Below are 14,233 nucleotides of genomic sequence, written 5' to 3'. Positions count from 1 at the left end.
CGTCCTGCTCTCAAGGACCCTTTAATTTTGCCTCTGTCCGGTGTCCCGGTGCCTCGCTCCTCGGTCCCCACACTGGGTTACAGTGTGCGGTTACTCGGGAGCGATCCCTTTTCCCTTTTCCGTAACGCAAAGCCGACCACGGCTGTAACAGCCCAGGGCAACGCGCTCGCTTTGTATCCGGCGCCGACTGTGTGCCGCGCAGCTCACGCGGTGGCGCAAGGGCCCGAGGTCCGCCCAGCCGAGACCCGAGGGTCAACCAGTCATCGTAATCACGTGGCCAGCGCTGCCCTAAAGCTACGGACCCACGCTACTACAGCCCCTGGGGCGGCCGCACAGGTGCCTAAACTCGGCCTGGATTTAGGCGCCAACTGGGCTGGACGTGGGTGGGACTAAGGGGATGTCCCGCCTACGGGTGGAAGGGCGGCTGGGCGCTGCGGGCTTTGAAGCAGAGCCTGGTTTTTTTATACCTGAAGGGCAGGAAGCAACAGCGAAGTGTGTGTCGGCATCACTTCTGCCCAGATTCGGACACGGATCGAGATCCCCCGTTTTTCCAACCAAGCAGATCTCGGCGCTAGCCAGCATTGAACTGGGGCTCCTCTGCCTCCTGGCTAAGCGACCCTGGCAGACCCGGGAGTCCTCGCTAGCCAGCATTGAATTGGGGCTCCTCTGCCTCCTGGCTAAGCGACCCTGGCAGACCCGGGAGTCCTCTCTAAACCTGTTTCTTCCTCTGTAAAATGAGTGCCCCCTCCCGGGTGTGTGTGTGTGTGTGTGTGTGTGTGTGTGTGTGTGTGTGTGTGTGTGTGTGTGTGTGTGTGTGTGTGTGTGTGTGTGTGTGTGTGTGTGTTATTACATAATGTTTCGCACTGGCATCTCGCACAGGGCGAGCTTAGCAAATTGCCAAAATTAAAAATATATATAGTTCAGTTCAGTCGCTCAGTCCTGTCTGACTCTTTGGGACTCCATGGACTGCAGCATGGCCAGGCCTCCCTGTCCATCACCAATCCCCAGAATTTACTCAGACTCGTGTCCAGTGAGTCGGTGATGCCATCCAACCACCTCATCCTCTGTCGTCCCCTTCTCCTCCTGCCTTCAATCTTTCCCAGCATCAGGGTCTTTTCAAATGAGTCAGTTCTTCACATCAGGTAGCCAAAGGATTGGAGTTTCAGCTTCAGCATCAGTCCTTCCAATGAATATTTAGGGCTGATTTCCTTTAGGATGGGCTGTTTGGATCTCCTTGCCATCCAAGGGACTCTCAGGGGCCTTCTCCAACACCACAGTTGAAAAATATATATATAAACCTGAAACTAATGTTCATGTTGGTGAAAATAGGGATGCCAGCACTGGCTTCTTGTGTTGGTTCATCTTTCTGGAAAGTAATCTGCAAATTATCTATCAAGACTCTTGAACGTGTTCTGCCCCTTGACCTGGTAACCCCACTTGTAGGAATCTAGCCCAAGAAAATAATCAGAAACAAGTCTTTTTAAAAACCAGCAGGTGCGTAGAAACATCTATAATAGTGCTCCAGGAAATAATCAACTCTGGAGAATAGCTAAATAAATCATAGTGTCTGCCTCTTAAGGAATAGCACATAGCCTTCAGAAATTATGTCTTCAAAAGATATTTAAACACATATGGTATGACATGAACTCAGCAGGTTACAAAACTGCATGCACATTATGATCCCGGTTTTTGGAAAGAATAAATGTGTATAGTGGGTTCATGGGGGCGAAGATTCACTTTCCTTTTAAAAAAATAATTTGCTATGATCTGTTTGGATGACTTTTTCATGAGGAGAATGTGGACATTTTTTGGAATGTATGTGACCTTGTGCTGCCTCCCTGGAGATCAGAGAATGCTCTGAGGACATTGTTTGGGGCTAGACTCATGTTAATTGCTTTTTTTTTCTTTTTTCACTGAACATCAGGGCATGTGGGATCTAAGTTCCCAGACCCGCTCTAGTGGAAACACCGATTCTTAATCACTGTACTGCCAGGGGAGTCCCTCGTGTTAATTCCTTTAAATCAATCCCTTGCAAGCAAAGCCCCCCAGTGAAGTATATTCAGAGGGAGAAGAGAGGCCTCATCTCTGCATCCCAAATGAGGTCTGAGGATGTAGCATCACCTGGAGGCCTCATTCTTGCCTCCACGTTGAGATGCTCCTTCATCATGAAATAGACTTATACTCAGGTGACACCATGTCCAGACCTATTTGCTCCAGGAATCTGTCTCTTCTCATTATGATATCATATAGTGTGATTATTATGGTGGTGGTGGTGTTGCTAAGTCATGTCTGACTCTTGTGACCTCATGGACTGTAGCCTGCCAGGCTCCTCTGTCCATGGAGTCTCTAGGCAAGAAGCTGTCATCCACCTGTGCCTTTACCTGCTACTAAGTGAGCTGAGGGGAACAGAGAGCAGAGGTAAGGAGTGGCAGGGTGGGCAGGCCCTTGTTGCTGCTCCTACCCTTCAGAGTGACGTGGGGCAGGACCCCGCCTATGTGGGATCTGAGTGTGGCCATCTCTGCCGGACAGGACTGAGTGTGTAACAGGCTCTCCCAGCCCCCACCCCCTACTTACCAGCTTCAGCCACAGTGGCGACCTTCTGTCCCCAGAGGAACCAAATCTCCCTCACAATCTCCCCTTTCCTCACACTCATCACCAGGCTGATTCCTGTCCAGTCTTTGCCGCTCCATTCAAACATCACCTCAGGAGGCCTTTCTTTTTTTTTAACTCCTTTTAAAATTTTTTATTTATTTATTTTTTGCTATTCTGAGTCCTTGTTTCTGTGCAGGCTTTTCTGCAGTTGCAGCAAGCGGGGGCTCCTCTCTAGTTGTGATACTCGGGCTTCTCATTGCAGTGACTTCTCTTGCTGTAGAACACACATTCTAGGGTTCGTGGGCTTCAGGAGTTGTGGCTCCTGGGCTCTAGGGCACAGGCTCAATAGTTGAGTGCACTGGCTTAGTTGCTCTGCAGCATGTGGGATCTTCCAGGATCGAACCCATGTCTCCTGCACTGGCAGGCTGATTCTTTACCACTGAGCCACCAGAGAAGCCCTAGAGGCCTTTCTTGATTGTCAGGTGCACCCTCAAAGCTCTCTGTCCACATGGGGAATAACTGGACAATCTAGGGCTCACTGGGGCCTGAGATTCTCACAAGCTGAGCCATCCAGGGATAGAGTTGGCCCCCAATTCATGCCTCCAGACCTAGCTCTTTCTCTCCTGGACAAATCGTGGTGTGTCTACAATCCTTTAACATTCCCACCAAGAGGTGACAGCCCAGAACTTCCCTGCTGGCCGAGTGGCTAAGACTCCGCATTCCCAGTGCAGGAGGTCCAGGTTCAATCCCTTTTCGGGAAACTAGATCCCACATGCTGCAACTCAAAGTTCATATGCTGCAACTAAAGATCTCTCATACCACAACTAAGGCCTGGCACTGCTAAATGAATAAAATAAATTTTAAAAAAGAGAGGTGACATCCTTTGCTACCTTCATGAGGTTGAAGTTTCTTCAGACAGTACTGTGATAATGATGGTTATAATCACACTAATCGTGGCTCTAATTATTCACTGTTTCAGGCACTGTTCTCATATTTTCTCTGAATTATTACATCATTGAATCCTCCTCATATAATCCTATGAGGTAGTTAATAGTCTTATCCCCTTTTTGCAGATGCAGAAACTGAGGGCCAGGTAGGTGAAATGACTTGTCCAAGGTCACTGGGTTAGACAGTGGTTGGGGTGGGATTTGAACACTGGGCAGTCTAGCAACAGAACTGTGCCCTTGATCCTCAGTACACAAGAGTATCTGCCTTGTTCCAGGCTTATGGAGAGCTCCTCATTGTAAGGTGGGGCAATGCAAGCACAGATGCCTAGACCACTGGTGCCCCAAAGCCCCTGGGAAATCTTGGTGCCCAGCCCCCAGTCACACAGAGAAGGGCACTATGTGGGCCCCCAGCCTGGCCCGGCTGGCTTCAGCAGTGACCTTGCCCAACATGGCTATGTGTCTCGGCTTCTTCATCCACCTGGACTACTTTCTTGTCTTTCTCTCCCCTGTGATCCGTATTCTAGGAGAGTTCAACTCCTGCATCTTGTTAACCTCTTCATCCCCTTATGTCTTGCTTGAGGTCTGGCATGAAGTACCTGATCCAATACCTGTTGAAGAGGGACTTCCTTGATGGTCAGTGGCTAAGACTCCAAGCTCCCAATTCAGGAGCCCAGGCTTGATCCCTGGTCAGGGAACTAGACCCCACATGCCACAACTAAAGATCCTGAAATGTAGCAACTAAAACAAAAAAGATCACACCTGCAACGGAGATTGAAGACCCCATGTGCCACAACTGAGACCTGGCACAGCCAAACACATAAGTAAACATTAAAAAAAATTGCAGAAGAATGAATGAATCCACAGGGCCAGACTCAGAGCAGACTTCATGACTAAATATAATGGCTTGGCTCAAGTGCTGCATAATAAAGCCATTGTGCAGTTCAACACAATCAGCATTTATTGAGCACCTGCTGTATGCCCAAGAAAAACCCTATCAGAAGGGGATAGCGTTTTATTTCATGTGCATTAAAAGTATGCAGATTACAATAGCTGGTGCAGTATAGGATATAAACACGGAAGCCTGGAGTCTCACCAAGCTCCATTCACATATTCATGCCATCATTTTCTGACTTTGTGCCCTCAGCCACATCCCTCTTTGCACCTCAGTTGCTTCATCTGTCAAGGAGAACTAACAGGCACTCGTCCCCACTCCTGAGGGTTGACTCAGCACAGTAATCTGGCCCAGGGAGAAATGCCCAATGAGTGTTCCTGCTGCTGATCTGCCAGAACAGGTGGTGGTTACAGCTTCAAGGGCTCCAGAGAGAATTCTCCCTCGATAGTGCTCAAAGTAGAGGGTCTAAGCCATTTCTAAGACTCTCATTTAACTCATTGGTGTTTGGGACTCCCAGCTTCTCAGCACCTGGGAGAACCATCTGCAGTATCCTTCCTTTGGTCCTCACCAAGCCCTGTGGGAATGACTCGTGTGTGCGTGTGTGTGTGTGTGTGTGTGTGTGTGTGTGTGTGTGCTCAGTTGCTCAGTCGTGTCCGACTCTTTGTGACCCCATGGACTGTAGCTCTGCCAGATTCCTCTGTCCATGGGATTTCCCAGGCAAGAATCCTGGAGTGGGTTGCCATTTCCTCCTACAGGGGATCTTCCTGATCCAGGGATCAAACCTTTTTCTCCTGCATCTTCTGCATTGGCAGGAGGTTTCCTTACCACTGAGCCGCCTGGGAAGCCCCACGGGAATGAGGCCAGTGTCGATATCAGGTTCATTTCCTTTCTGATTCCACCTTTGCTTATGCTGGTTCCTCTGCCCAGAACATCAACCCTTCACCACACACACACCACCAGGTGGCATTGTATTGATCCATTCTTCAAGCCCAGCACAATCATTTTTACCAAACCAGAAAACAAAACCAAAGCACTACTAGACAGTGGGAAACTATGCAGCTGCGAACAAGGAACTTGACCACTCTGTTCTTACACTGAGAGACCTCAAAGACTTACTGTTGCTAAAAAAACAAGTTGTATTTAATAATATATATTAGAGCTCCTCCAGCTCTGATGTGCACAGGAATCTCAGGGGCTCTTGATTCTTGTTAAATGCAGGTTGTGATCCAGCAGGTCACGAGTGAGGCATGAGATTGTGTATTTCGGACCAACTCAGGGTGATACCCAGCCTGCTCGTCTGGCATGGGTGATTCAGCAAGACAGGATTTATAGTATGATCCCATTTCTGTAAAAAACAAAATGAAACAAAATGAATATACATGGGATAAACCAGGGAATAAATTCTAAATAGTGGTTATCTCTGGGTGGAAGGATGACCAGAAGTTTTCAAATACTGTGTAAAGTCTGATTTTTACAATACATTTCTCTACTGTAATTAGGAAAAACAAACCAGCCACGATGGCGCCCCTCTAGGCAGACATCTGTAACTGGCACTCTCTAACCAAATGAATGGCACCAATCCAGGCTTCATCTCTGCCCTCTCTGGTTCTCAGAGCATAACAACAGGCTGGCTAGGAGCAGCCACACAAGATGTGCAGTCCCACATCCACATCCAGTTCCCTGGAAGGCTGAGATCATCAGCATCCTCAGAGCAGTGGTTTAATAAGGATCGCCTGAGCCTCAGCCCGGGGTCATGCCCTTCACGGGCATTCCAGTCTATTATCCCCATGACCCAGATTAGATCACTGAGGCTCAAAGATATGGAGGGACCTGGATCACACAGCTCATCTAAGACCCAGGTCAGGCTCTTGGAATGGGATCCACTTATTCCTCTCTGCCCAGATGTTCCCCAGATGTCCACATGGGTTACTCCCATACTTCGTTCAGGCCTGCTCAAATTTTTACCTTGCCAGAATCCTCCTCCAACCACTGTATGCAAAATAGCAACACAGTCCCCACCTCCAACTTCTCCAGCTTCCTTGTCTTCCAAAGCACTCATGACTATCTGACAGTCATATTTATTGGCTCATTTGTACTTTGTCCTTTTTCTACTAGACTACAAGCCACATGAAGGTAAAGGCTTCATCCATTTTGCTCCCTGCTTTATCTCTGAGGCCTAGCAAAGTTCTGGTTTAATATGTATCAAATGAGTGAATGAACCACAGTCTCCAATTTATAGACTACTGATCTCCCAGCAGTGGCCCCCACTCTGTTCGCAGACGGTGACCTACTGATCCCCAGTAGAACAGGGTTGTTGTTGCTGTCCAGTCTCTAAGTCATGTCCAACTCTTTGCAACCTCAGGGACTGTAGCTCGCCAGGCTCCTCTGTTCTCCAGGGTTCTCTCTCTGTTCTCTCTTTCCTAGCCTCCTTGTGGGGAGTCCCAGTTAGGTTCCTTAAATGCAGAGGTGGACAACTTGGCTTGGGGACCCATGGTCTTTCCATGTGAAAAAAATAAATAGGGTAGGGTTTCAAGAGTTCTGGATTCGAGCCCTACTGTTTTACCACCACCCTGATGGTTTGGGGAGAAGACTTCACTTACCAGGACAAGACGTTCCAACTGTCCCAAGAAGGCCCTTCCAAGTGTCAGGGCCTTTGTGCCTGCTGTTCATTTGGCCTGGCTAGCTGCTTCTCACTATTCAGGTCTCTTCTCAACTGTCACCTCCACAGATAAGCCTTCTAACCTGCCAGGCTAAAGAGAACTCTTCATATGCTATGTTTGTTTCTCACATCACTATTAGTGTACACTATATTCATTTGTACTGTTTCATTTATCTGTTTATTCACTTACTGTCTGTCTTCACTGTAAGATCTATGAGGGTAGAGACCTGGTCTGTCTTGTTTACTGCTATATCTCCAGCACCCAGAACAGGGTATGACTTACAGATCCTGTTCAGTAAATATTTGTTGAATTAATGCTCTATATCTTTTCCTTCTAGAAACAGGGAGATTGAGGCCCAAAGGTGGGAAGGGAAATGCCGGAGATAAATTAGTGCTACAACCTAAAGTAGAAGGCAATGAAGCCGAGTGGAACTGAAGGTCAGAAGACTGTGACCTTGGAGGAGGCCCGTGCCTCCAAGCCTCAGTTTCCCCATTTGTCAGAGGGAGTGAAGCAGCCACGACTACTCTCCAAGAGGTCTGGTACTAAGGGTACCTGGTACCTAGGAGACCTTGCCCGTTTCCAGGAAAGATAACGTGCGGTGCAGCATCTGTGCCTCCCCCAAACACGGCTCGAGCGCCCCCAAAAGCCGCAGATGTTGAAAACTACAGTCCCCATAGTGCCACGGGCGGCGCCTGCGCACAGCTGCCGATCCGCGGCGCTGCGGGCGCCCCCTCGCGGCACTCCGGCGCAGCTCGGCGCTCCGATCCCCGAGGGGCGGGGGGATCCTCGGCGCAGAAAAGCGTCTGAGCGCGCTGCTGCATCCGCGGAGCCGAAGCCGGGAGCCCAAGCGGCGGCCGGATCGCAGCCCGCTGGGCCAGCAGCAGCCATGGGCAACCGTGGCATGGAGGATCTCATCCCGCTGGTCAACCGGCTGCAGGATGCCTTCTCCGCCATCGGCCAGAACGCGGACCTCGACCTGCCGCAGATCGCCGTGGTGGGCGGCCAGAGCGCCGGCAAGAGCTCGGTGCTCGAGAATTTCGTAGGCAGGTAGGAAGCGGCGCGCCCCTGGAACGCGGACTCCCCGCGCCAGGGTCCTCCGGGTCTCGGGACCCGGCCCCGACGGCGCCGCGACCTCGCAGCCCCTGGCGCTGCACCGCGGACGGCGCGGGCCCCCCGCCCCCACCTCCAGCCAGAAGGAGAAGGCGGCCCTCCCCCGCCACGAGAGCCCCTCGGGGGCGCAGCGCCCCACACCCCCCTCACCCCCGCTGGGCCGCAAACGTCAAGCCTGCGGCTGCGGGCTCACGCCCCCCTCCTCTGCTCCATCCTTTAGGAAGACAGCAGACGCGGGCAAAGGGCTGTCCACCCCCCCATACCCCCCATGGGCACCGAGGGGCTTGCATGACTCCCCTCGGTTCTGGGGGTGGTCTCTTGAAGCGGGCAGCACCCTGGGGCCGTGCCCGCAGGCTCTATGGACAGCTCCCCCTCCTCTTATAGGGATTCCTGGACTGCGGTGGGGGGACACCCCTCCCGTCGCCCCTGGGAGAGGACATGGCCCTTTGGGCATCGGGGACCAGATACAGTCTCCCCCGTCACACACACCTCTGCGGCTCCGGCCGCCATCCGTGCGCAGCGCGGAAGAGGGGGGAGGCGCGACTGCAGGATGAGGAAGAGCGGGTGGGGGGAGCCAGCGCCTCTGAGCCTTCCCGGAGCCGCCGGCCCCTTGCCCTGCCGCCGCCCCTGCGGGGTGGGGGGGGCCGCCTGTCAGTGTCGTCCTCCCCTTGGCCTGGCAGAGGGATTGGAATGGAGGGAGAAGGCGGTGGAGGACAGAGATGACTAAGACAGGGAGGGAGGCAGGCTGGCGGGGAGGGGTGGGGGGAGCCATTTGCACGACCTAATCCCCCTCCTGCCTCGGATCCCACAAGGCGCCGGGAGGGCCAGGTGGCAAGGAGTCAGGGGCAACCACCAAGACAAAGAGCCCTGGGTTTAGGGAGGCCGGCAGGGTCGTGATCACCCCCCAGGCTCTCCCCCAAGAAGGGGAGACAGAGATGGGCTTTCCGGGGGCTGAGAAGGAGAGAGAGGCGGGCCCTTTCGCGGGGGGGGGGGGGCTGGAGGCGGAGTGGGGGGGCTGGGCAGACAGGGAGGAGGCAAGAGAACTGACACTGACCTCCCCACTCTGTCATCTGCCTCCCTCACCTCTTTCAGAAACCCTAGCTTTCTTCCAATGACCTTCATGGGAAAAGAAGTGAATGACCTGTGGGAGAGAGGAAGGCAGGCAGGCAGAGTTTTCTCCTCCCCCCATCCCAGGGAGGACAGTTCTGGGCTGAGACATCCTGGATCCCAAGCCAGGTTCTGCTGTGAAACCTCCAGCGAGTCACTGCCCTGTCTCAGCCTCAGTTTCCCCACCTCTAATATGGTCGGTTAGACTGGACTGTCGTCCCCGCCCCTCAAATGACCTGGGAAGCCCAGTGTCAGCCTCAGGGGTGAGAGAGACGGATACTGCCTGGAGCGATATATCTGTGGGACTCGGGAGAGCCACTGTGGGGGCGGCCGGGCCCATCTGCTCAGCAGAGGGGGGACGCCGTCTGTCTCCCGGGGAAGGGCTTCCAGAGAACCCCTCTCCTGCTCATGTGACCCCCCCCCCCCCAAGAGCTGCAGAGACGCAGACAAGAGACACAGAGATGGTCCCTGTCCCTACCGCCTGACAGTCAGAGCGAGGGGGGTGGAAGGACCCTGGAGGCAATATAGCCCCCGAGGCCCTCATGCTTCAGATGACAGTCGTGGCCATCCTGCCCTTTTCAGGGTACAAACCGTAGGTCTGCCTTTCCCTCTGCTCACGCGTGCTCTGTGCCTGCTGCATGCTCTGGACAGGGCACACTGGGGGGCAGCTGACCTCAGCCACCATCTGCCGGGCCCTTCCCCTGTGCCCCCTGCCAGCCTTTATGGGACGGGTCACAAGAGCCCCATGAGGCAGGTACTGTGATGACCACCCTGCAGGGGAGAAAACTGAGACGCTGAGGTTAGAGGCCCTGTCCAAGGTCACAGGGCCAAGAAGGACCGCATCTGTCAGACTCCAACCTGGGGCCTGCACCACCTCTCAGAGCACAGGGGCGTGCAGGTGTATGGGCCCCCATGTTCCCCATCCGAGGAATGGGCCCACTGACAGCTGCTGCCCTGCCTTCCGGAGACATGGGTGCGGGGCTCCAGCGAGTTCAGGGTGTAAAAGCCCCCTTTTACAGACACGTGGAAGGGAGACACTGATATTCAGTTAGGTTTGGGGCCTGCATGGGCCAGAAGACCTAGCCACTGCCGTCTCAGAGTCCACCATCCAGCAGAGAGAGGTACCGGTAGACAGCACAGCAGGCCAGCCTGGCCACAGCTGACTTCGCAAATGTTAGCTTGTCAAGGGATCCAGTGAGATTTGGACTCTGCCCCCAGAGGCCTAGACCCTCTCGCTGCCCTCCACAGTCCAATAGCCTTTGACTGCAGCCCCATGGGAGGATACACAGGGTGTCCAGGCACAGGTCTGGGGCAGGGTAGGGGCATGGCCTGCTCTCCACCCTGGGCTGGCTCCCCAGACCCGTATGCATGGTAACAGCCACTCTGTCTCCTGAGGTTTCCCGGGAGTCAACCCCCCATGGAGAGGAAGTGGAAAATATATCAGAGGAAGCAGAGGCCTCTCCAGGCTTCCAGGCACCCAAGAGGGCCCTATTGTAATCTCTGTAGTGGAGGTGGCCCAGGCAGCTGCCCAGGACCCTGGCAGGGCTGCTCTAGGTCTATGCTTTCTCTTTGTCTCCCTTTTACAGAAAGGAAGACTAAGGCTGATTCATTCAGGCATCCAGCTGATGGACGTGAAGAAGAAAACGGGGGGCCATGGTCAATGCTGGGAGGGAAAAGGGCCACTTTCCACAGGGAGGTCAGAGAAGGCGTCTAGGAATCCGTGGCATCTGAGATGAGAACTGAAGGACAAGAAGTCATGTGACTATTTGGGGAGAAGCATTCTAAGCTGAGGGAACATCACATGCAAAGGCCCTGGGGCAGTAACGAATTTGGTATCTTTGAAGAACAGAAAGGAAGCACTGTGGCTGGTGTTTGGTGAGCAAGGTGGACACAGCATGGAAGAGGTAGACAGGGGTCTCAGATTAAGCTGAGGAACTATGTTTGTTTCTATTATTATCAGAAGCTCTAAAGCAGTGGAATGACTTGAGCTGCTTCCAGCAAGTGCGTGACGGGAAGGGGGACGGGAAACGGATGCGGAGGCTGCTGCGGCGGGCACAGGTGGCCTGGACCGGGCTTTAGCAGAGAGAAGGGGAGAATGGTGGGGTTCAGGATGCATTTTGGAGGACAGTCCTACAAAACCTGCTGGGGGATGGGATGTAGACGGTGAGGAAAGAAGAATCCAGGATGACTTTAGCACCTGTGACCCCGGTGGGTGTTGGAACCATTAACGGAGTCTGGGAGGAGCAGGCTGGGGGTCGGGGGGTAAGATCGGGAGTTTGGTTTTGAACTCGTTGAGTCTGAGATGTCAGGTGGGCAGTGTGGTGATGCAAGTCGGAAGCTCAGAGGGAAGGCAGGCTGGAAATATAAATTTGGAAGAGATGGGATGTCAACTCGTGAGCGTAGATGAGATCATCTCAGTGGTGAGCACAGACAGCGGAGTGCGCGTGGGCCCCCGGACACCCCAGCCCTTTGTGAGCAGATGTCTGGTGCCCCAGGTTTCCCTTCGTCTGCCCCCAGATGCATGCCCCCTCCCCACTATACCCATCTGGCACCAAGTCAGGTGTCCTGGGACAGGCTTCCAGGCTCCGGCACCCCTGGCCTCGCTCACTCTGAGGCCCAGGCATGCTGACTGTCGGGCACTGCCCGTCTTCCCTCCTGTTTGGCTCCCCCGGGAGGCCAGGGCTGGCAGGAGTGTGGCAGAGGGGCTGAGCGCTCAGGCTCTGGAATCAGACCTGAGTTTGCAGCTTAGTTCTGGCGCTTACATGCTGGGCAAACTTGGGCATGTTTCTTCAACCCTGCCCAGCTGCTATTTCCTCATCTGTAAAATGGGGATAATAATAGCACGTCCATCACGGGACTGTGGCGAGTGTTGACATCATGCCCTTGAAGCACTCGGGGTCAGGTCTGGCCCAGAGGATGTGCCCATTCTGTTCCTGCCTGGGCATAGGTACCAGCTGGGAGGAGGGGCAAGGATGCAGGTGGGGCAGGGAGCCTGGTGAGTGAGCCTCTGCCCAGAGCCCAGAGGGCAGCCTGGAGGATAGGGTCTTGGTTTCCTCTGCTGACTCTGTCTACCCCAGCTTAGGCTCACTAAGTTGTTGGTCAGTCACTAAGTCATGTCTAACTCTTTGCAACCCATGGACTGACTGTAGCCTGCCAGGCTCCTCCGTCCATGGGATTTCCCAGGCAAGAATACTGGAGTGGGTTGCCATTTCCTTCTCCAGGGGATCTTCCCGATCCAGAGACCAAACCAGCATCTCCTGCGGCTCCTGTATTGGCAGGCAGATTCTTTACCCCTGAGCCACCTGGAAAACCTTTTACTCAGGCTCCCTGCCTCCTACCAATCCCCTTTCTCTGCATTCTGGTCCCAGCACAGACCTTATGCCAGTCTCTGGCCTCTGAGAGCCCTTCTCTTGGTCAGACCCAGCCCCTGCCGTGGGGGACAGACCATTCTCCACTACTAAGATCTGTCTCTTCCTCTGAACACTTCAGGCTACATCCCATTTCCCAGATTCAGAGACTGAGGCCAAAGAGGATTAGGGCATAATTGAGACATCAGAAGTAGAGAGGCGGAGGGAACTGACATCTCCTTGGCACTTGCAGTGCGCCAGGCCCTGAGGATAGAACTGTGAACAAGCCAGACCCACCCCTGTTCTCGGGGGACTCACAGCTGAGTGGGACAGACAGAGGCTACATTACACAAAGAGCTCTTATGTTGTGGATTTGAAGAAGTGTACCAAGACCCTGATGTTGTACGGAGCAGGAGTCGTCAGGGGGCCAGAGAAGGCATCTGAGCGTTTAGGTCTGGGCCTGAGCGAAAACAGGACTTGGTCAGGCAAAGGAGTGAACCACTCCAGGTGCAGGGTCCCCCCTGAGGAAAGGCCGGAGGTGGAACCCGGAGGAGAGAAGGGCAGTGAGGAGCAGAGATCGCAGTGAGATCAGGCTGGTCTGGGAGGCACTGCGGGCCCTTCAGCCACCCCGACCCAGAGAACCCACAATGTTGTGCCCTTCCCTGCTCAGATCACGCTCCTGGCACATGCCCTCAGCCAGACCTGTGTGCCCATCCCTGCTAGAGGATGTCTTCTCCAACCCCCTGCCCCACCCAGTGGCCCCAAGGAGCTGGGAATGAAAGGTGACTCTGGCAGACAGCATCTGATCCCGGCGTCGGGAGAATCGAGTTTCCCTGGCCTTGGCTGGGGTTGGAGGGTCAGAAACAGGGGGAGGGGACACAGGCAGGCCTGTGCAGAGGGGTCAGGTGGGAGCGGAGGCCGCCAGTCACAGACGCGGTGTTATCAGGCCTGGAACAGGAGGCAGGAGAGGAGCCCACATGCCATATGTCTAAATATTCCAGTTATAAATCAAGCTAAGGAATTGCCAACGACAATGCATTCTGCCCTCCCACCTTGACAAACACACCTTCAAAGCAACCTGGCAGGATGGTGTGGAATTTAGAATTTCAAACTCCTCCCAGTTCTGAGATGGGGTGGGGACTCCCCGGGCTGCCCTCATCTTCCAGCTCCATCAACTGTAGCCTGGAGGTTGCCTCCTCACACTGAGGGCAGCCTGCAGGTGGGAGAGAACCTAGAGGTACCCTTGAGACTGAGAGAAAGTTCCAGGGCCCTTAAGTGTGGCCTAGGAGGGCTGTTCAGGCGCCTCCCTGGTGGCTTAGCGGCAGAGAATCCACCTGCCAATGCAGGAGATCGGTTTTGATGCCTGGGTCAGGAAGATCCCCTGGAGGAGGAAATGGCCACCCACTCCAGCATTCTTGCCTGGGAAATCCCAGAGACAGAGGAGCCTGGTGGGCCACAGTCCATGGGGTCGCCAAGAGTCAGGCTTATTGAGCAACCAAAACAACAGTAACAACAGGAGGGGTGCACAGGCTCCAGCCTGTGCCTCCAGACCAAGGCTCCAGCCTGTGCCTCCAGACC

At 54.0% G+C, this 14,233-nt stretch overlaps 1 protein-coding gene across 4 annotated transcripts in view; it reads left to right on the top strand.

Moving 5' to 3' along the window:
- The first annotated feature begins 7,884 nt into the window (after positions 1-7,884).
- Positions 7,885-14,233, top strand: part of DNM1 (dynamin 1) — a 44,178-nt gene continuing 37,829 nt past the window's right edge. For all 4 annotated transcript variants that reach the window (XM_065928360.1, XM_065928357.1, XM_065928358.1 and 1 more), the window contains exon 1: positions 7,885-8,138. In XM_065928360.1, the coding sequence (XP_065784432.1) occupies positions 7,978-8,138 (161 nt within the window). In that variant the 5' untranslated portion in view covers positions 7,885-7,977. The remainder of the gene's footprint in view (positions 8,139-14,233) is intronic.

Source organism: Muntiacus reevesi, chromosome 3 (genome assembly GCF_963930625.1).
Source record: "Muntiacus reevesi chromosome 3, mMunRee1.1, whole genome shotgun sequence".
Taxonomy (NCBI): Eukaryota; Metazoa; Chordata; class Mammalia; order Artiodactyla; family Cervidae; genus Muntiacus; species Muntiacus reevesi.
The sequence above is the reverse complement of the archived record's forward strand: the minus strand, read 5'-3'. Positions and strand labels throughout refer to the sequence as shown.